This window comes from Drosophila suzukii, chromosome 3 (assembly GCF_043229965.1).
Source record: "Drosophila suzukii chromosome 3, CBGP_Dsuzu_IsoJpt1.0, whole genome shotgun sequence".
In the NCBI taxonomy this organism is placed as follows: domain Eukaryota; kingdom Metazoa; phylum Arthropoda; class Insecta; order Diptera; family Drosophilidae; genus Drosophila; species Drosophila suzukii.
In genome coordinates this window covers 30,189,698-30,214,182 of record NC_092082.1, presented here as the reverse complement: position 1 = coordinate 30,214,182, position 24,485 = coordinate 30,189,698, and the positions used below count along the sequence as shown (strand labels likewise).

Sequence of the window (24,485 nt, the reverse complement as noted above, 5' to 3'; positions counted from 1 at the left end):
CCACCAGGGCGGTTTGGGCTTTGTTTTGACTGTTCTGCTTGGGCAAGCCTTTTTAATAGCTTCACTGCAGATGTCAGTGAAAGTATTTACTAGGTTATCTAATTCTTGACTGTTGAGTACGTGCGTCGGTGGAGTGTGTAAGTTTCTTGTGTGGCGTTTTTTGTAGTAACTCCAGATGGTTAGTCTTAGTTTTGTAAAGTTCTCGGCGGAAGGACGGTCTAGAGTTATTGTAAGTTCTATGTACCGGTGGTCAGAGAATGAGTGTTCGACCCCCACTTTCCACGCTTCAAGCTAGTTAAGCAGGGGATCAGATATTAGTGTGATGTCTAAGACTTCCCTCCTGTTTCTAAGGATGAATGTTGGGTCATTACCCTTATTGCAATTAAGTAAATTTAAGTTTAGGAGATAGTCGTAGGATAACTTACCCCTTTCGTTTGTGTTTGTACTTTCCCATTGCGTGTGGTGGGAGTAAGCGTCCCTTCCCAGTATAAGTTCCTTAGATGAGTGTGCGTGTATGAGTTGTTGTGTTGTGGTGTTCTGCATTGGCCCGTCATGGTCGTGAGCCAGATGGAATGATGCTATGGTGTGTCGGTCGGGTCGTGCCCTGTGTGCACAGCTTCTTAAGGCTTTCGGTGAGCTCTGAATCAGTTGACACGTACGCTCTATGGTTTGCCTCCTCGTGTTCCATCTCGTCGTCACTCGGGGGTTCGTAGGACGCGCAGGCAGCCAGGTTGTCTGCCGCTGGTTTATCCGTGTCGTAGACGCGGAGTTGCACTTTGTTGAACCCATAGTTCAGCCGGTTCTGCTGCGCTGCGAAGGTTTCTAATCATGACTGGTTAAGGAGGATCACCACGTTCATGGTGACGCGCTCAGTTTTCTCCACCTTAACCACTTTCCAACCATCTGTCGGAAGCTTTGGGCTGAACCGTGTCAGAGGGTTTAGACGGCAGCCACACCCTCGCTCTCGGTCGAGACGGGATGTCTGCAGCCTCGCAGCAAACCGTCAGCTTGGCCCCGGGGTAGACCTCGCCAACCTTGGTTATGGGAGCCTTGTAAAGCGCTGCCGATCTTTCGTCCTCACAGGCGATCAGCTTTACGGTCCCTTGGTTGTGCTGGTTGCGCGTTTGGGCTGGTGATTGTGGGGTTTCGGGGCTAGTGCCGGAATCAAGATTTGGTTTGTGTATGTTCTTAGTACCCGGGTAAGGCTGATTTCGTTAGTGACTGATTTATTTTTTGACTCGGGCTCCCAGCCAGTTTGACTCTCGGCACGGTACGAGTTACACCTTAGTCCAGCCCAGGGTGAGATGAATGTTGGGGTAATAGGGAAGAGTTAGGTTTAGCGTGTGGGTAGGGGGGGTGAGTGTGAGCTGTTTATCGGAGGCGAGATATCCGCGTTCATATTTACGATTTTTTGAAGTTTGTAGGCGGTAAAGTGGGCGTTTTTTTGGGTCAATCGATAGGTATTGATGAGAACAATACATTTCAGTTAAAATTTTTATTCTAGCATCAAAACTGTAGGAATCTGCATGCCTAATCCCAGTATTGTAGCTCTTATAGTTTCCGAGATCTCAGATTTCACACGGACAGACGGACATGGCTAGATCGACTCGGCTAGTGATCCTGATCAAGAATATATATACTTTACGGGGTCGGAAACGCTTCCTTCTGCCTGTTACATTACATACTTTCCGACGAATCTAGTATACCCTTTTACTCAACGAGTAACAGGTATAATTAAGAAAAGTTATTATTTCACAGCTCCAATTTGTTGTGTCACATTAGTTCTATATATCAGTGTTCTAATAGAAGAATAACCAAGTTATAAAAATATATATTCAACGAAAAACTTTAAAAATCTTTGACCATCTCCAAAATGTTCTGCTCACATACTTAAGCCACCTGGAAAAAATGGTTGAAAAAGTTAAAATTTGCCCAATATTCTTTTTACTTTTAATAAATTTACTTTAATATTTAGTGGGATGACCTTTCTGCTTAAGAACAGCGGAGCAACGCTTTAGCATTGAATCCACAAGACGTGCGCACTGTTGAGGGGTCATTTTCTTCCACTAATCTTGCGAAATTCGTTACAAATCGTTTTTTATTGGCTGGTTTTTTTGGCCAACGACTTGTTTAAGAATTCCCCACAAGTTCTCTTTAGGGTTCAAGTCGGGGCTCTGCGGTGGCCAATGCAAAACATTGATTGCCTCTTGGTTAAACCACGACTTGACTATCTTGCTGGTGTGTTTCGGGTCGTTCTCCTGTCGGAATATCCAGGCAAGTGGCAAATTATCGGCATATTCTTCAGATAAATTGTTAATAAGGATGTCCCTGTACATTTCGCCGTTCATAAAGCCTTCTATCTTCACTAGGGGCCTACGCCCGATGCTGTGAAACAGCCCGAGACCATAATCGAAACGCCACCATGTTTAACGGTCTTCTTCGTTGTTTGGGGTCCAATTGTATGTTGGGAGGGCGTCGTACATATGGTTTATCATCACTCCCAAAGACATTAAAGTTGGATTCGTCGCTCCAAGCAATCATTTTCCAAAAATTGCGACCAATGTTTTTTTTTGGGCAATGCTTTCATATAACCCGAATTCATTTAGCCGTCTTCTTATGGTCTGAGGTGACACATTCACGCCATAATCTGCCACCCTTTGACCTCTGATTTGCGTCGAAGTCAAGAACGGATCTGCTTTACTGATTTTGGCAATCCGTCTATCGTCGTTTAAATATGTTTTTCTGGGCTTTCACGTGGAATATTTTCCCAGGTTCCATGTTTCTTATAAAATGCATTGTCATTTCTGACTTTGCCATGCGAAAAATGTAGACTTACAAAATTGTAGAATTCTTGTCCTTTTTTAGTAATATTCCCATATTAGCTTTCTTTCGGCCGGATTTGTATTTATACCCGTTACTCGTAGAGTAAAGGGTATACTAGATTCGTCGGAAAGTATGTAACAGACAGAAGGAAGCGTTTCCGACCCCACAAAGTATATATATTCTTGATCAAGATCACTAGCCGAGTCGATCTAGCCATGTCCGTCTGTCTGTCTGTCCGGATGAACGCTGAGACCTCGGAAACTATGGGAGCTAGGCTATTGAGGTTTGGCGTGCAGATTCCTGAGCTTCTTACGCAGCGCAAGTTTGTTTCAGCAGAGTGCCCCGCCCACTCTTACGCCCACAAACCGCCCAAACTGTAGCTCCTACAGTTTTGATGCTACCTATCGATTGACCCAAAAAAAAGTTTGCCACGCCCACTTTAACGCCCACAAACCTCGAAAACCTGTGACGCCCACAATTTTCATGCTAGATAAAAAAAAAATAAAATAAAAATTTTAACTGAAATGTATTGGTCTCGTCAATACCTATCGATTGATCCAAAAAAAAATTTGCCACGCCCACTGTAACGCCCATAACGCTTAAATCTGTATACAGCCGGTAGGTGGCGCATTTTATTCTCGCTTTGCTGCTTGCATATCTCTATTTAGCTGAGTAACGGGTATCTGATAGTCGAGGTACTCGACTATAGCGTTCTTCGTTGTTTTATTTTTAGCCATAGCGGTCAAATTGTTTTGGGAAACGTATTTAGTATTCAATATTTTATTTTAGAAAATAACTAGCACAACTTTCCCGGAAAAAACACAAGTTTGGCGATTTTAGCTCAAGGTGGCATAAGTATATGAGCAGAGCGCATACTCCTTTTTGACATTTAGTCAATTTTTTGGGAACCTCCGAATACCTACGTGTCATTTTTTACTGTGATCAGCTGCTTAAATAACAGTGTTGCAATATGTAAAAATTTTAGGCCGAAATAACTATGTTCAAATAAGTTATTAAAAACACAGTTTATGGTAGTGGCAGTGGCTTAAGTCTATGAGCACCACTGTATATCGAATTTTCGTGCAGTATGCACTTATACTTATTTCATATAAAATTAATGTTCTTTATTTAATTTAAAGTTAATCTAAACGTTTACGAAAAATATATTGTTATTTTTTTGTTAATATGTATTCAAGCAATATAAAAAAATGTAATCAAAAAATAATTTTGTTTTATGTTTTTTTTTAAATAATTTCAATGCACACATACTTCTTTCCCAGAGGTAAAACAACAGAAAACGCTATAGTTGATGGCCTCGACTGTTAGATGCCCGTTACTCAGCTAAAGGAGTGCGAAAGGGATGGAGAGACGCTTAATGCAATTTGAATTTTTTCATTAGCACACCTAGCCTATAGCGCCACCTAGCCTATGGCGCCCATAGCGGCTGAGTGGCGTGTTAGTGAAAACATCTGACTTGCTGCATGTGGTTTGCAATCTCGATTGAATTGCAAAATTTTGATTATAACGTGGCACCCTAGAACAAGAACAAGTTCAAATACAATGTGTTGTTTTTCTTTTTAAAAATATCTGCAACTAAATGAGCGCCTAAAATGTTATTTAAAGATAATTTTGTGAACTAACAAACGAAAGTAAATAATATGGACATGGCTCAAGAGACAAGTGATAGGTTGTGGTACTTCTTTATGCTCGGGGGTACGACGTTCGAGTCCTGCCCACACGTTGTGGGCCACAACACAACATATTTATATATACATACAACATACATTATCGTTGAGTAAAGGGTATACTAGAATAGTCTGAAAGTATGTAACAGGCCGAGGCGATCTAGCCATGTTTGTCTGTCCATATGAACGCTGAGATCTAGAAAACTATAAGAGCTAGAATGTTGGGATTAAGCATGCAGAGATTTGGGCTTCCTGCGCACGGCTTGTTTTTATAGCAGCCCACTCTAAAGCCCACAAGCTCCCATAACGCTAAAACACGTCTAGCTTTCCATTTGGAAATATCTTGTGCACATTTTAATGAGATTTTGTTTTTATTATCGATACCATCTTTAATGCCAAAAATTATTTAAGTCGGATTATTCCTTAAAAGGGTATATCCAAGTAATAATAAATAATTAGCCAATTCAAAAGAGTGCGAAAATTATGGATATATACACGCAGTCACTATCTTTCATTCCTATAGACACTAGGTGGCGTGTTAGTGATAAACGGACGATAAAAATGGATGCTAGGTGGCGCTTTTGTGTGGTGTGCGTGTGCGAGTATCTGAATTTCTTTTGTTTATTTATATTTAAAGGCATAAGTATTTCACATTTTATTTGGCACTGTTAACTTATTGCTTGATTTTCAAAAATGTTTGTATTACCATAGTGTTGGGGAACCAGACACCGTGTACATTTATTCTTGTAAACTTTATCTCTTGCTCGCTTGTGTTATCTATTTACACATACACGCGCATGAAGCGCAGCTTAATTTGTATGTACGTAAGAGCTTTGCCGAATGCATTCATCTCTTACGGTAACGTGTTTACGATTTAGCTCAGCCTATTCTTGTAGTAATATACCCAGCTACAGTCAGTCACATTTTTGCTACCAACGCAAGCAGAGCGCATCGAGATTGATTATACTAAATTATATTGAATGTTTGGTAAAGACAAATAAAAATCAATTTAAACAGTTACACTTCTGGCGTTAATTTGTTAACACAAAGAATTAAAAAAAATTTTAATTTTTAAAATTGTATGGCTAAACGTTTTTCTAAAATTTTTTGATTTATAATAACATTTTAAAACTTCAGTAAGACAAATTTTTTTTGTGTAGCATTTTATTTGTGTGAGATTAAAATTTAAAGAAAGAAAATTTAAAATCTAAAGATGTAAGATATACATGTTAGATAGATAGATATGGAGTATAGTTGATCAATGCAAACGCACGTTACAGAAGAAAATACAAAAAGTAACGTCGAAATCTCCTACAACATTCGAGGAATTACGGGTCGCATACAATAATGACTCTGTAAACTTTGGATCAATAGGTAGGTATTGACGAGACCAATGCATTTAAGTTAAAATTTTGTATATAGCCTGAAAGTTGTGGGCGCCACAGGCTTGAGCGGTTTGTGGGCGTTAGAGTGGGTGTGGCATATTTGCGTAACAAACTTTGATAGTTTCCGTGATATCCGCGTTCATATTTACGATTTTTTGAAGTTTGTGGGCGGTTTGTGGGCGATAGGTATTGATGAGAACAATATATTTCAGTAAAAATTTATTCTAGCATCAAAACTTTAGGAGCCCCAGTTTTGGGCGGTTTGTGAGCGTTAGAGTGAGCGTGGCACATTGCTGAAACAAATTCGCGCTGCGTAAGAAGCCAAGTCTCAATAGCCTAGCTCTTATAGTTTCCGAGATCTCAGCGTTCATCCGGACGGACGGACAGACGGCCAAGCGGACATGGCTAGATCGACTCGACTACTGATCCTGATCAAGAATATATATACTTTATGGAGTCGGAAACGCTTCCTTCTGCCTGTTACATACTTTCCCTTTTACTCTACGAGTAACGGGTATAAAAACACCAAAGATATAATTTTTAAAAATTGTATTGCCGATTATTCCTATGGAAGCTTGAAAATATAGTTGTGCGATTCGGCTGGTTCCGACTTATATACTATCTGCAAAAGAAAGAAGACTTTTGGGTTTCAGCCTGATAGCTTTAATACTGAGAGACTAGTTTGCGTATAAACGGACGGACAGACGGACATGGCTAGATCGACTCGTCTAATGATGCTGATCAAGAACATATCCTTTATGAAGTCGGAAACGTCTCCGAGGGTTTAGCTCAATGTGCCAGCTTACGAACTTTTTGAACCATTTCGTTCTGTTTCGTGTTATTTTGGAAGTATTGTCTTTGGTTTCTGGTTGCTGGTGTAGACTAAGAAGCGCAGGCGAGTGGTCCAATGATAGGTCTGACAATGAACTACCGCTGATTAGATTACGTTGGATGTTTTTCGTAACTGCGAAGTCAATCAAGTCTGGCCGTTTTCTGGGATCTGTGGGCCAGTATGTGGGTGAAGCAGGAAAAACACAGACCAGCGAATTGCTTACCTTTATAATGGCGTTGTACAGTTGCCTTCCTATTGGAGTCACAAGGCGAGAACCCTAGTGCGTGTGCTTGGCCTTACAGTCTCCTGCTGCTATGAAGTGTTTGCCTTATGTGTTGAAGTAGTCCATAAACATTGCTTCGGTTATAGTGAAACGCGAAGGACAGCATACAGCCGCTAGAGTTATATTTTGACCAGCCGTTTGTAGAATTATAGAAGTGGCTTGCAAATAGTTTGTTGCGAACTCATTGTGGAAGTGATTATTTATGCGGTTTCTGATTAGGATTCCGGTGCCCTTATGTGCTTTTCCGTCAGGATGACTTGTACTGTAGAACAAGTAAACACGGAGTTGGAAATTGTATTTGTTTGTAAGGTGTGTTTCATTAATGAATTGATCTATCTCAAGTTTGTGCCGTGAAACACCGTTAGCATTCCACAGTGCTACACGCAGGGAAGCTATTGATTATTTTGACTAGGTGTTTTGGAGCAACTGAATCAAAATATCTTGATTTATTATCAGACCTTGCATGGTCGTCTCCATAGATTTCATGAACTCTTGCATCCTTTGTTGTAGGCTACATGTTGGTACCTGTCTACTTAAAAGGTTGGTAGGAGGACGCAGGTGATTTTCATCATTGAAGGTAGTGCAGGCAAGGTTAGACGCTCGCAAAGCTTACGTTCTTGGAAACGTTTCAACTATCCAATGAAGATCTTTCTGTAGTTCAAAAGAAGACCTCAGGGAAAGTATTGGAAGGTATTCTTCTGTTGGTTGTACGTCTGCTTCAATGCCCTTAATTACTTGTTGGCCTTTGCTGCCTTTAAACTGATAAGTGTAGTAGATCTGAATTCTGACATAATCTTCGTATTTCACTTGGACTTTAGTTTCATGAATATTTCCTTTTGTTAAGGGAATTACGTGGAAGTTATCATTTCGAATAAGTTCTAATATATAATCCACGAGGGAGTTAGAAGTTATAAGTATACAAATTGGATGCGGCATTGGTTTTCTCTTCTCCGATTCGGTGGCTGTATCGACCAGAACATTGACCTGGTCCTCCAGACTTGGAAATATTTTCTCTCTGCTTGTGTTCTCCGCCTTAAGTTGTTTGGAGGCAACACGGTAAACCTTTGCCATATTGCCCGTTTTAGCATTCTGTGGGCTCTGTTTCCGCTTTATTTGAATGTTGCGCTCGTGAAAGTCGTCGATTCGGCAACTTAACCGATCGATGGTATCGTGAGCACAGCTGATATAGTTGCAATTGTTATTGTTGTTGCGGTTGCCGAGACTAGTGAGTGTCAATATTCACCTTGACAAACATGATGGCGAATACATTATTGATAATCAAGGCGCATTCTTAAAAATTTGAATTTAAGGTCGCGAACTAATATACGTTATATAAAAAATTAAAGTGCGAACGCGATAGTGCATTTACTCGACTATTTTATACCTCGTTACTCATCTAAAGGAAGTGCAAGGAAATTGAACATATGAATGCAGCAAATCGGCTATTTCCGAGATATCACACCACGCCAAACCCGCGACCTACTCCTTTATAACTTTAAACTGAATGGTCCGATTTGAAGAATTTTTGAATGCTGATGAGTATTGATAATCAAAACAAAATTCCATTTACAGAACGGACAGACAGGCCTGATCAAAATTATATATACTTTGTGTGGTCGAAAACGCTTTCTTCTACCTGATAGATATTTTCCGGCGAATCTAGTATAGTGATTTCGTCATAAATTCGATGTAAATTTATAAGTCAGTCCTACATTGAATAATTTTAGTTTAAACAATATTTTCGTGTTTTTAAGATATAAAGAAAGAAATAGGAAGTCAGAAATGTACATTGTACTTACCATACAGCAAGCTGGAATCCTTACAGTACCAGCCCAATTGTAATATAAGAAACATAGCTTATAGCTCAACTTTTGAATTATGTCCGGTCCATAATCGGCATCATCTCTTAGTACAACAAAGTGAGTGGGGGTAACTGTACCCTGTCGTACCAATTGCGAAACCAAAAAGAAATCGTACATCCTCAATCTGGTTATATGTTTATCAACGATAGTTCCTGGCAACGGGTTTTCAAATCGATTTTTGCTTCCCTAAAAAAAGGTTCGTGTAACGATAGATAGAGGATAAGTATTTAGAGCACAATGCAATAATAAAAAAAGAAATTCAGAAGAATATGTTGTTAAGAAATTTATGTATATATACTAACGTCCAAGGTTATATGTTAAAAAACACCAAAGTTATAATTTTAAAAAATATTTTTTTTCGGTTATTCCTGTGGGAGCTATAAGATATAGTGGTCCGATCCGGCCGGTTCCGACTTATACACTACCTGCAAAAATAATAAAACTTTTGGGAAAGTTTCAGCCCGATAGCTTTAAAACTGAGAGACTAGTTTGCGTAGAAACGGACCGAGATCGGTTCTTCTCAGTTAGAGAATTTTGTCTTCTCTCTTTTTCTTCTCGATATCAAGAAGAAAGCGTGTCGATTTTGAGCTAAAAGCAATCTCGGTTTTGGGGCTGTCAGAGAGGGACGTTAGGAAGAGAAGTAGAAAAAATAAGAGTGAGAGGAGAGAGACCGAACTCCTCTCTTGAAATTTCGGTTCTTGTAGATGTGAGCTGCAAAGTAACTTCTTTGTTTTTGTACAAAGTGTGCGGCTAAGTTGATGAAAAAAAGAGACGAAAAAATGGGAAAACGTGCTTCGGGAAATAAACTTAAAAGAGGCTTTTCCCCACCTACAACGCATGTTGGGATGAAAAACCTTTTTTTTGGCATAAAATCCAAAATTAATTCGTGAAATTTTCAGCATTTTTTTAATTCGTTAAAGAAATGTTCAACTATTATAAAACTTTTTTTCAAATATTTTACTGACCATTCTTGGTTGTTTGGCAACCCTCGTAAGTCAGCTGTTTCAGCTAAGTTGGGTTGCGCCTTATTTTTTCTACGAAGCTTGCCAAAAGTTTAATTAATTTATCTTTAACAAATATCGCGCATTTCTTTCGGTTAAATTGTGGAAAATCTTCGTCAAAGTATGTATAATATTGCTTTGAGGGCTTACACCATAAACGCTTTTGTTCCGCGCTGTATTTAATTGTTTTATTGAACCATGTGTTATGTAGAAGTTAACCTCAGGTCACACGTGGCAAACTTTTTTTTGGGTCAATTGATAGGTATTGATGAGAACAATACATTTCAGTTAAAATTTTTATTCTAGCATCAAAACTGTAGGAGCCACAGTGTTGAACTAATAAGCTTTTTTATTAGTTGTTGCTAAATTAAAATACGAATTTCAGGTTGCTTTAGGCTTGTTAACAATTTATTAGCGAGAGAGAGTACAGCAGGCGAGACGAGAATGCGTTTTATGTCGAGATCAGAATTCGTACTGATTTACAAAGGGACAGCCAGCCGAAAGCTGGGCCGAAAAATGCAAGTACACAAAAGACGATAGAGCTAGATAAAGAGAGCTACCTTTCGCGATGCCATTAATATAAGAGATCGAATTAAGAAGTTAGTTGGCTGCTGCGGCTGCGTGACCCGACACACAGTTTTGGGAGGTTTGTGGGCGTTAGAGTGGGCGAAGTCACTCCTAGAAGTGTCGCCGAAGTGGCACAATTCTTCCCGACGGGAGGCACTTCCGTGATCCGAATGCGACATCGCCGAAGTAACTTCTGGAGGTGTGGCCGTAGTCACCTATGGAAGTCACTCAAAAGTGACTTTACATATGTTTGTAGAAGATACCTAGAAGAGTCTTCCCAATTGGAAAATCTTGAATGAAAACATATTTTATTTATTTCAATATTTTGCATTTATTTTTTGTATAAAGGCATTGTCCGCTTGAATACACGGTCCTGGCATGTAGGAAATTTTGGTGAACAATTTATACAGGTCCTTTTTATACCCGTTACTCGTAGAGTAAAAGGGTATACTAGATTCGTCGGAAAGTATGTAACAGGCAGAAGGAAGCGTTTCCGACCCCATAAAGTATATATATTCTTGATCAGGATCACTAGCCGAGTCGATCTAGCCATGTCCGTCTGTCCGTCTGTCCGTCTGTCCGTCTGTCTGTCCGGATGAACGCTGAGATCTCGGAAACTATGGGAGCTAGGCTATTGAGATTTGGCGTGCAGCTTCCTGAGCTTCTTACGCAGCGCAAGTTTGTTTCAGTACAGTGCCACGCCCACTCTAACGCCCACAATCCGCCCAAAACTGTGGCTCCTACAGTTTTGATGCTAGACTAAAAATTTTAACTGAAATGTAATGTTCTTATCAATACCTATCGATTGACCCAAAAAAAAGTTTGCCACGCCCACCCTAACGCCCATAAACCGCCCACAAACTTCAAAAAATCGTAATTATGAACGTGGATATCTCGGAAACTATCAAAGATAGAGAATTAAGATTTCAGATTTAGATTCCGTAGCCTTATACGCAGCGCAAGTTTGTCACGCGAATATGCCACGCCCACTCTAACGCCCACAAGCCGCCCAAGTCTGTGACGCCCACAATTTTCATGCTAGATAAAAATTGTAACTGAAATGTGTTGGTCTCGTCAATTGATCCAAAAAAAAATTGCCACGCCCACTCTAACGCCCATAACGTATAAATCTGTCTATCGCCGTTGCGTGGCGCATTTTAATCTCGCTTTGCTGCTTGCATATCTCCATTTCCCTTTGGTCCCTTTAGCTGAGTAACGGGTATCTGATAGTCGAGGTACTCGACTATAGCGTTCTTCCTTGTTTGTCTTAAAATGGTGAGCTATGTCGTAAAGTATTGTTTTGGACATTCCCAGGATTCGCAAAAACAACGTACAGCGGTGCCCTTGACCAAAAAATGTGCCATAAATCAATTTTTATACCATTGCAGAGAGTTTAATGATTTCAGCCAGAAGATTGCAACGCAGTGAAGGAGACATTTCCGATCCTATAAAGAATATATATTCTTGATCGCGATCACTAGCCGAGTCTAACTAGTCATGCCCGTCTATCTGCCTGCAAATATTTAAATGTTTAATGTTGATCAATACCTTTCTACACTCTTATAATCATACCACTGCACAGGGTATAATGATTTCAGTCAAAAGTTTGCGATATAAAGTAGGGGAGTGTAAGGTATAGAGACGAACGATTCGTTTTCTGAATGTCCCTTTTCCAAAATTCTATATTTTTTAAAAGTTTAAAGCATTAAGCTGCTGACATCTATTGAGCATATTCCTGTTAAAGTTAGATAATAAAATTCCAGCGGAGTTAAGTTCTACAGCTCTCCGCGTAACCCAATATTTTTTTCACTCTTATATGTTGTAGGTAAGTTGTGTAGAAAGTGACGAACTGATAATTACATACTAAAACTCTATGCAGTTGTGAAAACTATTAATTTGGAATACAAATTTAACTATATTCTAAAAAAATTTCTACCTCAATTCTGGGTTAAAATTGAATAAATTCAGTTGCTTATTTCAAGTTCAAAAAAATAAACAAAAAATACTTGTTTTTAAGCTATCAGCTATAGAAAATAAATGAATAACCTTATAGTCAACAAATACCGAAAAAAATAAATCTGTTTACCCTACAAAATGTTTGTCACGATGACCTATAAGGTACTTTTGGAAATATGATGGTGCGACATTCATAGGCCACAAAAGAAAAAAACACATGGAACCTATAACTGTTGCTAAAGTCAGATTATTTCTTGTATATAATTATCTGACTTGATTTTATACATATCTTTGCTCTGTCACTGCTGAAACATATATAAATTAATTATGTTTTTTTTATTTTTTCTCCACCTTTTTAGTCAAAACAAGGAAGAACGCTATAGTCGAGTACCTCGACTATCAGATACCCGTTACTCAGCTAAATGGAGATATGCAAGCAGCAAAGCGAGATTAAAATGCGCCACCTACCGGCGGTATACAGATTTAAGCGTTATGGGCGTTAGAGTGGGCGTGGCAAATTTTTTGGATCAATCGATAGATATTGACGAGACCAATACATTTCAGTTAAAATTTTTTATCTAGCATGAAAATTGTGGGCGTCACAGGTTTTTGCGGTTTGTGGGCGTTAAAGTGGGCGTGGCAAACTTTTTTTTGAGTCAATCGATAGGTAATGACGAGACGAATACATTTCAGTTAAAATTTTTTATCTAGCATAAGAATTGTGGGCGTCACAGGTTTTCGCGGTTTGTGGGCGTTAAAGTGGGCGTGGCAAACTTTTTTTTAGGTCAATCGATAGGTATTGATGAGAACATTACATTTCAGTTAAAATTTTTATTCTAGCATCAAAACTGTAGGAGCCACAGTTTTGGGCGGTTTGTGGGCGTTAGAGTGGGCGTGGCACTCTACTGAAACAAACTTGCGCTGCGCAGGAATCTCAGGAATCTGCGTGCCTAATCCCAGTATTGTAACTCTCATAGTTTCCGAGATCTCAGCGTTCATACGGACAGACGGACAGACGGACAGACGGACAGACGGACAGACGGACATGGCTAGATCGACTCGGCTAGTGATTCTGATCAAGAATATATATACTTTATGGGGTCGGAAACGCTTCCTTCTGCCTGTTACATACTTTCCGACGAATCTAGTATACCCTTTTACTCTACGAGTAACGGGTATAATTATCTCACGAACAAATTACGCGAACTCTTAATAACAGTATGGAAAAAACAATGTCGACAAGATAATAAAAATCGATTTGGGATTTTTGAGGTGACGTCACATGTGATATTTGACGAGCTCGTCACCTTTCCCTGGTCGTCACAAATACTTTATGGGGCCTGAAACTCTTCCTTCTACCTGTTACATACTTTCCGACGAATACAATATTCTCTCTCATAACAAAAGAGAAAGCTGTAGTCGAGTGCCTCAACTTTTGGCACAAACATTAGATATTGACACATTAATCTTCAAAAATGGGTCGTATAATCAAATGTCAAATTTTAAGTTTCTATCTTCAAAAATTTAGGCGCTAGGCAGAACTTTGCCTTATGAACGTTTGTGGACGGTAGAGTGGGCGCTCGGCTTAAACATAGAAGGACATAACAACCACTACTAGAATCAACGTATACGCAACATTTAACTCTCTAGCTTGTAAAATTTTTGAGCCAGAGGGAATGTTTTCGATTTTGCAAACTGGTATATTGCTCATACCTTTTTAATGAATGTCCGATTGTATCAGTTTTTGGCAATAAGATGGTTATTGGTAACCAAATTAAAATCTCATTTTCACTTTTACAAAATCTATAACCATTTGGGGATTAGACAGACTAGTGATTTAGATGTTTGTGGGTTCTAAAGTGGGCGTGGCACATTTGGACAACAAAGGCGCTGAATCAGAAGTTAAGGAATCTGAAACTCAAATTGTAACTCTATAGATGGCAGTCAGCTGACAGATACGCAGGGGTCTAACGATACCTGCCGTATATGTGTAGCTGGAAAGGCCATGTCTCTGCCGCGGAGTGGTAGTCGGGCGGGGAGAAGACATCTTCCACCACACCAATCCAAGATGGATCAGCATATGCCGAGCATATGCCGTGAATTGGCGGACTGCTTATTCGGTAGGAACATAGAATTAGTCATTAGCCATATATTCGCCATATTTAGAAAAAAAATTGGACTGGAATTCAGACTCCTGTTACTTAGCTTAAGGGAGGGCGAGGAAGATTGATGGAAAGATGCTGCATGCATATCAGCAAACACCCCACCTAGCGTATATTACTACGCCACCTTTAGGAATATTCCTACAAACGCTAGATGGCGTGCTAATGTGGTGTACAATCTCTAATTATTGATTGTTATTTGGTTTAAATTTATTAACGAATGGACCGATTTTAAAAACAAGATCCACTTTACGCTTTTACTAAATTCTGAAGTGTGGGCGCTAGAAATGGGCGTTTGTGGGCGTTAGAGTGTTCATTTTATATAATGTATTAAAGTCATCACTCGCTTCATGAGTACCTACGTATTATTTTTTGATTTCCAACAAATTCCTTGGTTTACCAAGAGTTGGGTCGACTAAAAACTTTAAGGTCTAGACTCTCCAAAAAATTGAGTTTCCAGATCACAGTCTATCTTTTATCCGATATTCATTCAAGTGCTCGGTCTGATTTTACCGTGCTAATCACCCGGGGATGTATAAAATATTTAGCTCGTTGCAAGAAGCAGATTACACTGGATCTGGAAAATTTTTATAATTTTGTTAAATGGAGGCGTACATCTGCCAGAAAACTTGAAAAACTTGAAAACTTGGGCGCAAATACAGATCAGGCAAAAGACAATCTTTTTGCGCAGCTTATTCAAACGACTTGGTCAGCTTAAAGTCTCCCAGATCAGTTATAATCATAAAAGTGAAAGCTAACCTCCTTTAGTATATTCTCCGGGAACTGACGGAGTGCAGGGCTGTGTGGTCAGGAACTGCGTGAGACCCTATCTAGAATATTGCATAAATATTTTCCCTAGCATTTACAATTTTTCATCCAGGTCGGAAACGCTTCGTTACATAATTTTCCCTTTTTACTCGAAGAGTAACACGGATAAACAGACTGTAATACTACGATCTAAATCTACTACACAAGTAATTTAAAAATTGTAGTAATACAACGATTAACATTTTGATATACACTTATAAATATTCCCGTGGTTAGTGTAATATATTATCTTGTCGCAGAAAGGTTTATTATTTTCAATAATTAAAGTAAATGTATTAAAAATAATAAAATTAACATTAAATAGTAAATAAACAAAATAAAAGGATTTAAAAAAATAAAATTAAAATTAAAGATTAGCTTAATTAGTGTTGGATGTGTTTGCTTTGATGATTTTTCAGCTTTCCTGTCCGCCGAAAAGTACTTTCCTAAGAGCAGAAAAATTTTGTTTCGGTTTTTGTCAAAATACAAACACTAAAGAAAGATTTTTAGATTTTTGATTGCATTATAAACAACCGAGTTCCTATAAAAGAAACTGTAAATTGTTTTTAGTATATTTTCAACCCTTTCTTTGCTCTTCTAAAGCTCATTTTATAATTCAAGCTACAAGATAAATGGTTGTTGTGGCATTGCTTTTGGTAAGTTTTGATGTCTATATGACCTTTTACCAAATTTAACATTGGCTCTCTTCGATCCAATTATCAAGCTCAGTCTCTAACTTAGCAAAGACAGTTTTTATTTTTTCACTCGTGTTAGGGGTCTGAACGTTACTAGATCAGAATCACATGAAAGTGTACCAAAATAACAGTTGGGACCTGTGTCCCTGTGTCTTAGAAATTTAAAATACCTTATAGGCAATATAATTTTAAACATCTTAACGAAAATTGCATAAACTTCAATTACAATTTTGTGGAAAAAAGTGCTTTGCGAGCTCACTAATGTGAAATACATTTTGTTTCGTGATACTATTTTTGATTATTATTGTTTATAGGTATATAATTATAACTAAGGCCGTAACTAAATAGGATGATCCTATCGTTCTGAAGAATTCGCAGTTGGCTAATTTTTGTTCTTTAGGGGAGGAGTGAACTGACGTTCCTCTCCTTTACACCAAAACATCAGAAGAATTCGCGGTTAATTTATTTGTGATCGTTCTGTTGAGCTTGCCTAACCAGTCTTTTAAAGTTACCAATTCTTAAGCAAGGTTATGAAAACTGCGGTTCATATCCTTCTTGGAATTTTATGGACAACAAGGTAGGCTTTTAAAAAAGCAATGGTTAATTAAATTAACACCAATTTATTTTGACTTATGGTTGACTTTCGTACTTTTGACTTCACCTTTTTTATTATAATAAAATTTTGTACGTAGTCGTAATAGACCTCAAAGCGTTACTATTTGTATACTTTTGCAGGGGTTTAATGATTTCAGTTAGTAGTTTGCAACGCAGTGAAGGAGACGTTTCCGACCCCATAAAATATATATATTCTTGACCAGCATGACTAGACGAGTGGATCTAGCCGTGTCCGTCTGTCAGTCCGTTTCTACGCAAACTAATCTCTCAGTTTATCAGGCTGAAACTTTTCCAAAAGTATTATTTCTTTTGCAGTAGTATAAGTCGGAACCAGCCGGACCGGACAACTATATCTTATAGCTCCCATAGAAATAATCGGAAAATAAATTTTAAAAAACAAGGGAGAACGCTATAGTCGAGTACCTCGACTATCAGATACCCGTTACTCAGCTAAAGGACCAAAGGGAAATGCAGATATGCAAGCAGCAAAGCGAGATTAAAATGCGCCACTTACCGGCGGTAGACAGATTTAAGCGTTATGGGCGTTAGAGTGGGCGTGGCAAACTTTTTTTTTAATCAATCGATAGGTATTGACGAGACCAATATATTTCAGTTAAAATTTTTTATCTAGCATGAAAATTGTGGGCGTCACAGGTTTGGGCGGTTTGTGGGCGTTAAAGGGGGCGTGGCAAACTTTTTTTTGGGTCAATCGATAGGTATTGATGAGAGCAATACATTTCAGTTACAATTTTTATTATAGCATCAAAATTGTAGGAGCCACAGTTTTGGGCGGTTTGTGGGCCTTAGAGTGGGCGTGGCAAAGTGCTGAAACATACTTGCGCTGCGTAAGAAGCTCAGGAATCTGCACGCCAAATCTTAATAGCCTAGCTCCTATAGTTTCCGAGATCTCAGCGTTCATCCGGACGGACAGACAGACGGACAGACGGACATGGCTAGAACGACTCGGCTAGTGATCCTGATCAAGAATATATATACTTTATGGGGTCGGAAACGCTTCCTTCTGCCTGTTACATACTTTTCGACGAATCTAGTATACCCTCTTACTCTACGAGTAACGGGTATAATTATATCTTTGGTGTTTTTAACATATAACCTCCTAAGCTTGGAAATAACACTTTGTTAATTAGTTTTGAATTTCGAATTTAATTTTATCAAAATCGGACGACTATATCATAAAGCTACCATAGGAACGACGGGAAAATTGGTGGGAAAATAATATGAAACAAATTATACCTTCGGTGTTTTTTGACATATTATCTTATACTATTGGGAACATCATTTTTTGTATTTTTAAATTTAATAATTATAACTGCAAGGGTATACAAACTATGTCTTGCCGAAGTTAACTTCCTTTCTTGTTATTACTAGAAAAGTCAAAACACATTTAACATAAAAAGACACTTTTACCAGACTCTGAAAGGTAAAGTGTTTCAGAAAAACAGGATCCCAAATAGAGCAAACAGAAATGCTCAGTGTCTGAGCGAGACACTTTGAAAGAAAAAACACATTGAGAGTGTCTTTCGATTCAATTTTTCATAGGTTCCTAAGGTAACTGATCTTTTTCGGACACCTAGTAATCTGGGGAACTCTTTTGATTTAACGAATTTTGCAAGTGACGTAAATGAGCTCAAATGTAGTGTTTTTTGAGTACAAATTGGTCAAATTTGAAGGGGCATAACTTTTACAAAAAAATCGGTGCATGGCTGCAGGTAAAACTAAAGATTGCATCCTCGCTAGGAAACCCCAACCTTTTCCTACTACCTATTTCCAGTACGATGACAACTGAACAACGAGCTTAAAATGTCCAATGAACCTCTAAGGACATACTGAGCTTACATGGGTCATTGCAATTGCCTTCACAGGCAAGCAAAGGTCAGGGAGTCTGAAAGAGATTTTTAAGCTTAAGTAATCAGGAAGTCTGAAAGAGATGTTTAGTCCAAGGTGTTCGGAGTAGACTCCGTCGTTTTGAATTTAGGTTCATCGGTTCTCGAAGTTAAAACCTTCGACAACCGATGAACCGAAATTCAAAATACTTCACTTACTATACAACATTTGGTAAGATTACTGAATCTCTGTCGATTTTTAATTCAAGAAAGTTTAAAAATGTAAAATAATGGAATACAAATTTAACTGTACACTTAAAAAAAGTTTACTTCAGTTCTGGGATTAAATTGAACAAAAATAAGGTGCTCAACTCCTAGTTTACAAAAATCAACAAAAAATAATTGCTTGTTCGACTGTAAAAAAAAGACGCAAATAACGATATTATGTCAACAAATACCAAAAAATACCTGGTTGACCATTTGGCGGATATGCCATATATATATGACTTGGTGTTTCACTAATCCTTTCTTTAGCTCTGCTAAAACACAACTAAATTGAAAGGATTTTTTAATGTTTGCTTCACCTTTTTAGTTAAAACAAGGAAGAGCGCTATAGCCGAGTACCTCGACTATCAGATACCCGTTACTCAAAGGGAAATGGTGATATGCAAGCAGCAAAGCGAGATTAAAATGCGCCACCTACCGGCGGTAGACAGATTTAAGCGTTATGGGCGTTGGAGTGTGCGTGGCAAATTTATTTTTGGATCAATCGATAGGTATTGACGACACCAATACATTTCAGTTAAAATTTTTTATCTAGCATGCAAATTGTGGGCGTCACAGGTTTTCGCGGTTTGTGGGCGTTTAAGTGGGCGTGGCAAACTTTTTTTTGGGTCAATCGATAGGTATTGATAAGAACAATACATTTCAGTTAAAATTTTTTATCTAGCATCAAAACTGTAGGAGTTACAGTTTTGGGCGGTTTGTGGGCGTTAGAGTGGGCGTGGCAGTCTACTGAAACAAACTTGCGCTGCGTAAGAAGCTCAGGAATCTGTACGCCAAATCTCAATAGCCTAGCTCTCATAGTTTCCGAGATCTCAGCGTTCATCCGGACAGACAGACGGACAGACGGACAGACGGACATGGCTAGATCGACTCGGCTAGTGATCCTGATCAAGAATATATATACTTTATGGGGTCGGAAACGCTTCCTTCTGCCTGTTACATACTTTCCGACGAATCTAGTATACCCTTTTACTCTACGAGTAACGGGTATAAAAATTGAAATCCGTGCCTTTTAAATTAACTTCGCGATCGGGGGTGGGATATGTAGGCGTGGTCAAAATAAAAAAAGATAAAAATCAATATGTTACAATGGTCTCAATATTATTTAAATTAAATACTAAATAATACTTCGAAAAGCCTTAAATTCTGAACTATTTAAGCTAAGGCCTGAACTTTTGTTGTAGGCCGTTAAAAAGGTATTTTTAAAAACAAAGCACGTCTTAACGTAATTTCTCTGAATACCATAGTTTGAAACCAGGGAAGAACGCTTTATTCGAGTGCCACGACTACGATATCCGTTACTCAGTTAAAAAATCGCAAGGGAGATGGAAATATTTATAAGCAGTATATTGCAAACGGCTTTTATAATATTTGGGCACACTTTATTTAAAGAATGGTCCGATTTGAACATTTTGTAAATAGGTATAAACAAAACAGAATCACATAAACACTTTACCAAAATCTTTAAACATGTGAAAACAGACACATATAAGCGGTTTAGGGTTTATGGGCGTTAGTGGGCGCGGCCCACTTATTTTTAGGTCAATTAATAGGTATCGCAACCAATACATATCTGTTAAAAAACTGTCGCATTTTGCTGAAAGAATGTTGAGATGCGCAAGAATCTCTAGAATCTGCTTTATCCCAACTTTGTAGCTTTTATAGTATCCGAGATCTCTGAGTTCATTCGGACGGATTGTGGGCGTTATAGTGGGCGTGGCGATTTGATTTGGACCAACCTTTACAATTTTGCAATACCAATACATTTCCCGAAAGATGTTGCTTCTAGCATCAAACCTGAGCGATTTCCGCATGTTAAAAATCCTTCATTCTTTAATCTTCTTCATTAGTTACAAATTGTAATTGTAACTTACAATCCTGAAGTTAGTCTTTGAAAATGAAAGGATATTGCTCCAACGGAAACGACATGCAAGGGTTTAAAAACTTTGGCTTGCCAAAGTTAACTTCATTTCTTGTTTTCATTTTTTTGTCAATATAAGTTTTTTCTTATTTTAAAAATTAAATACAAAAACATTTGTTGTTGGTTGATTTTTTTGTAAAATCGTCGCCATTTAAGTGTTTTTCTAATCCTTTGTTTAAACGATAGATTTGGAGATACCCAACATACAAAATTTACATAGTAATTTTCTGATGACCAGTCATCAAGTCAACCGAATGGCTACATTTTTTTTTTAATTCTCCGAAAACTGCTCTTGGGAGTAGGAGAGATTTCAATATATTTAAAATGTTGTTTTTTTTATTACTTAGCAAACATGAATTTAAATGTACAAAATCAATTAGGCTTCAAATACCAAATATCCTTCATTATATAAAAAACATGAAAAAGCTCTTGTTTTTGGGCTAAAGCCCTATCGTACCCATTAAGATTTGCCTTAAGTAAAGTGATATCCTGAATAGAAATATGTTGTTTCCCTTCGCCCGCACCTTACCAACTAAACAATAAAAAACGAACCAAAGTTAAAGTTTACAAATATCAGCTAATATTAATGTACTAAAAACTGTAATTATTAATCTTTAAGTAAATTCACCTTACTCAAATCGTGACAAGCGCTACAAATATAAGTATCAAATTGTAGCATTTGGAAATTACTGATAGCAAATAGAAAATAAACACAATAAAATGGCAGCAGTTACTTTAAGACATTCATTATCGTTTACTTCTAGTATTTTTTACAAAAAGATTAAAAATCTAAAGCCTTTGAACTGAGCTCGAAAATGGAAATAAAACCTGCGGACAAAGTGCTGAAGTCGAACATTTTATGTAAATCGGTTTTATTCTGCCCGGAATGAGAACAGCCTTTGCAAGGGCAAAAATTTTGAATGCTCTGCAGAAAAAAAGAACCTTTCTCCTATGTTATCTTGCATTTTTCCCAAAAACATACACTTATATGCTAAATACGTCAATAACTTACCATAAAAATGCGAGTATTTATGCGCTTTTGGACCACAATAAATGAAATTTTGATCCGATCTCCACAAACCATTTCAAACTGTGGAATTTCATACTTATAGCATGTACTTAGCTGACCATCTCCAATTCCATCCCTAAAAGATTGCAAAGATTTAAAGCAAATGTAATATTAGTTTTTAAAATATAAATTTGAGCTAGCATCGGCAAACCAAAATTGATTTACCCTTGCAGATACACCATAACATGGAATTAAAATAATACATACATACATACATATAATACAGAAACCGTACGATCGAAAGGTTTGCAGAAGGGACTGCAGGTCAAATTATAACTTTATAGCTTTAAAAATATGGGCGCTAAGTAAAACTTAGCGTTATGGGCGATAAAGTGGGCGTGGGCACTCTGTTGAATCAAACAGGGCCTTAGTAGGCGCTACTAAAATCTACATGCAACATTTTAACACGCTAGGTTTTAAATTCCCAATTGCCAATTACTTTTTAATCTATAGTCCAATTTGACATATTTTAGTAGTTATATGGATAATGATAATATAAACTGCTCACGCCAAACGGATGTTTAATTAGAGCGGCAGATTTCTCCAGATGTCTTCATCTCGCTCGCTCGCATTGCCCTCCGCTCTCCATCTCTCCCCTAAGTCTCAGCTCCTCTCTGGAGCGCTTTATTATTTTCCAAGTTTCCGAATACCCACGCACGTCGGGCAACAGCTCGAAAATACTCCTTTGTTTTTTGAACCTTCGTTCTTGGGATTTGCTTCTATTTCAGCGATCAAGCCACCCCTTCTCCAGGAAAACCAAGACTTAGCTAAATTTGCCAACAAAATTTTAGATCTCAATGTCATAAAGAATTTGTGGGATGTCCTTGAGAGCAGGATCCGCCTTCACACCATTATATCGAATGAAATGCTGAAAGTCATTGTGAAGGAATGGAATCAAATAACGGTTATGGATGGAGGGAAATTAGTCCAATCGATGCAACATGGGTTGAATGAATTTAAAAAACGTAAGTGATATCCAATTCGACGACCATTTCCTAAAATACACAATTTTCTTTGTACGCACACTTTTCTGATCGAAGATAAGGCCATTTCTTACATGTTTTTTATGTTATGAAAAGTTTAAGTGCTAGATTTTAATGAGTTACATCAAGTCAAAGGCTAAAAAATGTAGTAATTGTAACAAAAACTGCTTAGATTTTGTTCATACTTTTTCTGGCAACTGTATATAGTTCCATAAGAACTTAACCGTATTATTTGTATTATATTTATTTTTAAGAGCTAAGCTGTTGCATACACATGCTCGAAATAATTTTTATTAAAAACCTAAGGAAGTGGCAACAAAAGTAACAAAGGCAATTAGTTTTAAAAAAAGATTTCATAATGTACATATGTAGGTATGTACATATGTGGGCGGACTTATTTTTATGAAATTTTTTAAGTAATATATTTCATTTTGTGCACTGCATAACATAAATAAAAAGTTGAAAAAATAGTTTTAGACGGTGGCAATGGCTCCAATGTGGTCTAAAAACCGCATATTTTATATACGTCTAGATGAATTTACTTTGACAGTTTGCTAAATGGAACTTTTTACTTTTTTCAAGCTCCTGAAGTCGCTCATACAGTCGAATCCATAGAAGCCAAATACTACGTAAAAATAATAGTAAACTCCTTGATAGCCTAAACCAACATTTAATAGACTTTAACTTTTATTTGCTTTATAATAAAAATGAACTTAATCTCATCATTATAATCATAAAAACCTATTGCTCGGGGACCGATCACGGTTAATTTGGTTCAGAAAGATAAGCACTACGGACTATGCTACTTCAAGCTGATGAGCTGCTGATGATCATGAAATATGCTGCTACTTATTTCTCTTATTCGACCAGAACCAAAAAATTTACCAATTAAAAAACAACTAGAGACTGTGATTTGTGATCACCTTATGTCTTATGAAAAATCTAGGGTTCAGTTAAAATTAAATTAAGTGACATATGGTGAATAAAATTTTTATCTTATGCCAAATTTTTAGTTTTAACCAGAGAAAATTTCGATTGAATTTATTGATTATTATTGATTAATCCGATTTCAAAATTTTTTTTGTCATGCAAATTTTTAAAAAATGTGTGCGATAGAAACATTTTCTTCTACCTGTTACATACTTTTCGATGAATCCTAGTACGTACAACCTTTTACTCTACATTTAACGGGTATAAAAATGGTTAACTTCAAACTTAAACTGCAAAAGGAACATCATATTTTTATGTAGTTAAATACAATATAAAAAAGTTTAGTTAAAAGAGCTAATGCTTCCTTGTTTGAGGAAATTTTTTTTTTTAAAAGCAAATATTTTTCTTCCTAAAAAAAAAACCGCTTTTCTAAAGCGAAATTTCTTGTTTTAAAAATTAAAATTTCTTAGGCCAAGAAGACCCAGGCTCTAAACATTTCTTCCTTAATTCTGAGTTAAAATTTTTTTGTGTCATTCAAGGAAAATTAAGACAGACAATTTTTATTATTTAAACCTTTCCACAACCCGTTAAGGGAGTGACAATGCTGCGATTACACTGTGTAATATCAACAATTTTTTTCGATGGCTGCTAGATAATTATTTTCGCTTTGAATCGCCAATTTAAACTTTGCTCACCAAACAGTCTCCATAAGCAAAAATTCTGAGAAAATGGAGGTCAGAGTTTAAAAAAGTAATTTTTTTGTGTTTGAAAAGCAATTAA

The 24,485-nt window shown here is 37.4% G+C and overlaps 1 protein-coding gene across 9 annotated transcripts in view; it reads right to left on the bottom strand.

Moving 5' to 3' along the window:
* The window catches only part of AGO3 (Argonaute 3), a 547,891-nt gene that overhangs the window by 316,044 nt on the left and 207,362 nt on the right, over positions 1–24,485 (bottom strand). For 8 of the 9 annotated variants that reach the window (XR_011604155.1, XR_011604156.1, XM_070996162.1 and 5 more), the window contains 2 exons: positions 21,736–21,868; positions 8,808–9,056 (listed from right to left, as the gene is read on the bottom strand). Coding sequence is in view for 7 of the 9 variants with exons in the window: in XM_070996162.1 (XP_070852263.1) it covers positions 8,808–9,056; positions 21,736–21,868 (382 nt within the window). In the remaining 2 variants the exon portion in view is untranslated. Of the gene's footprint in view, positions 1–8,807; positions 9,057–21,735; positions 21,869–24,485 lie in introns of those variants that run through there. The other variant, XM_070996163.1, reaches the window with a different exon arrangement.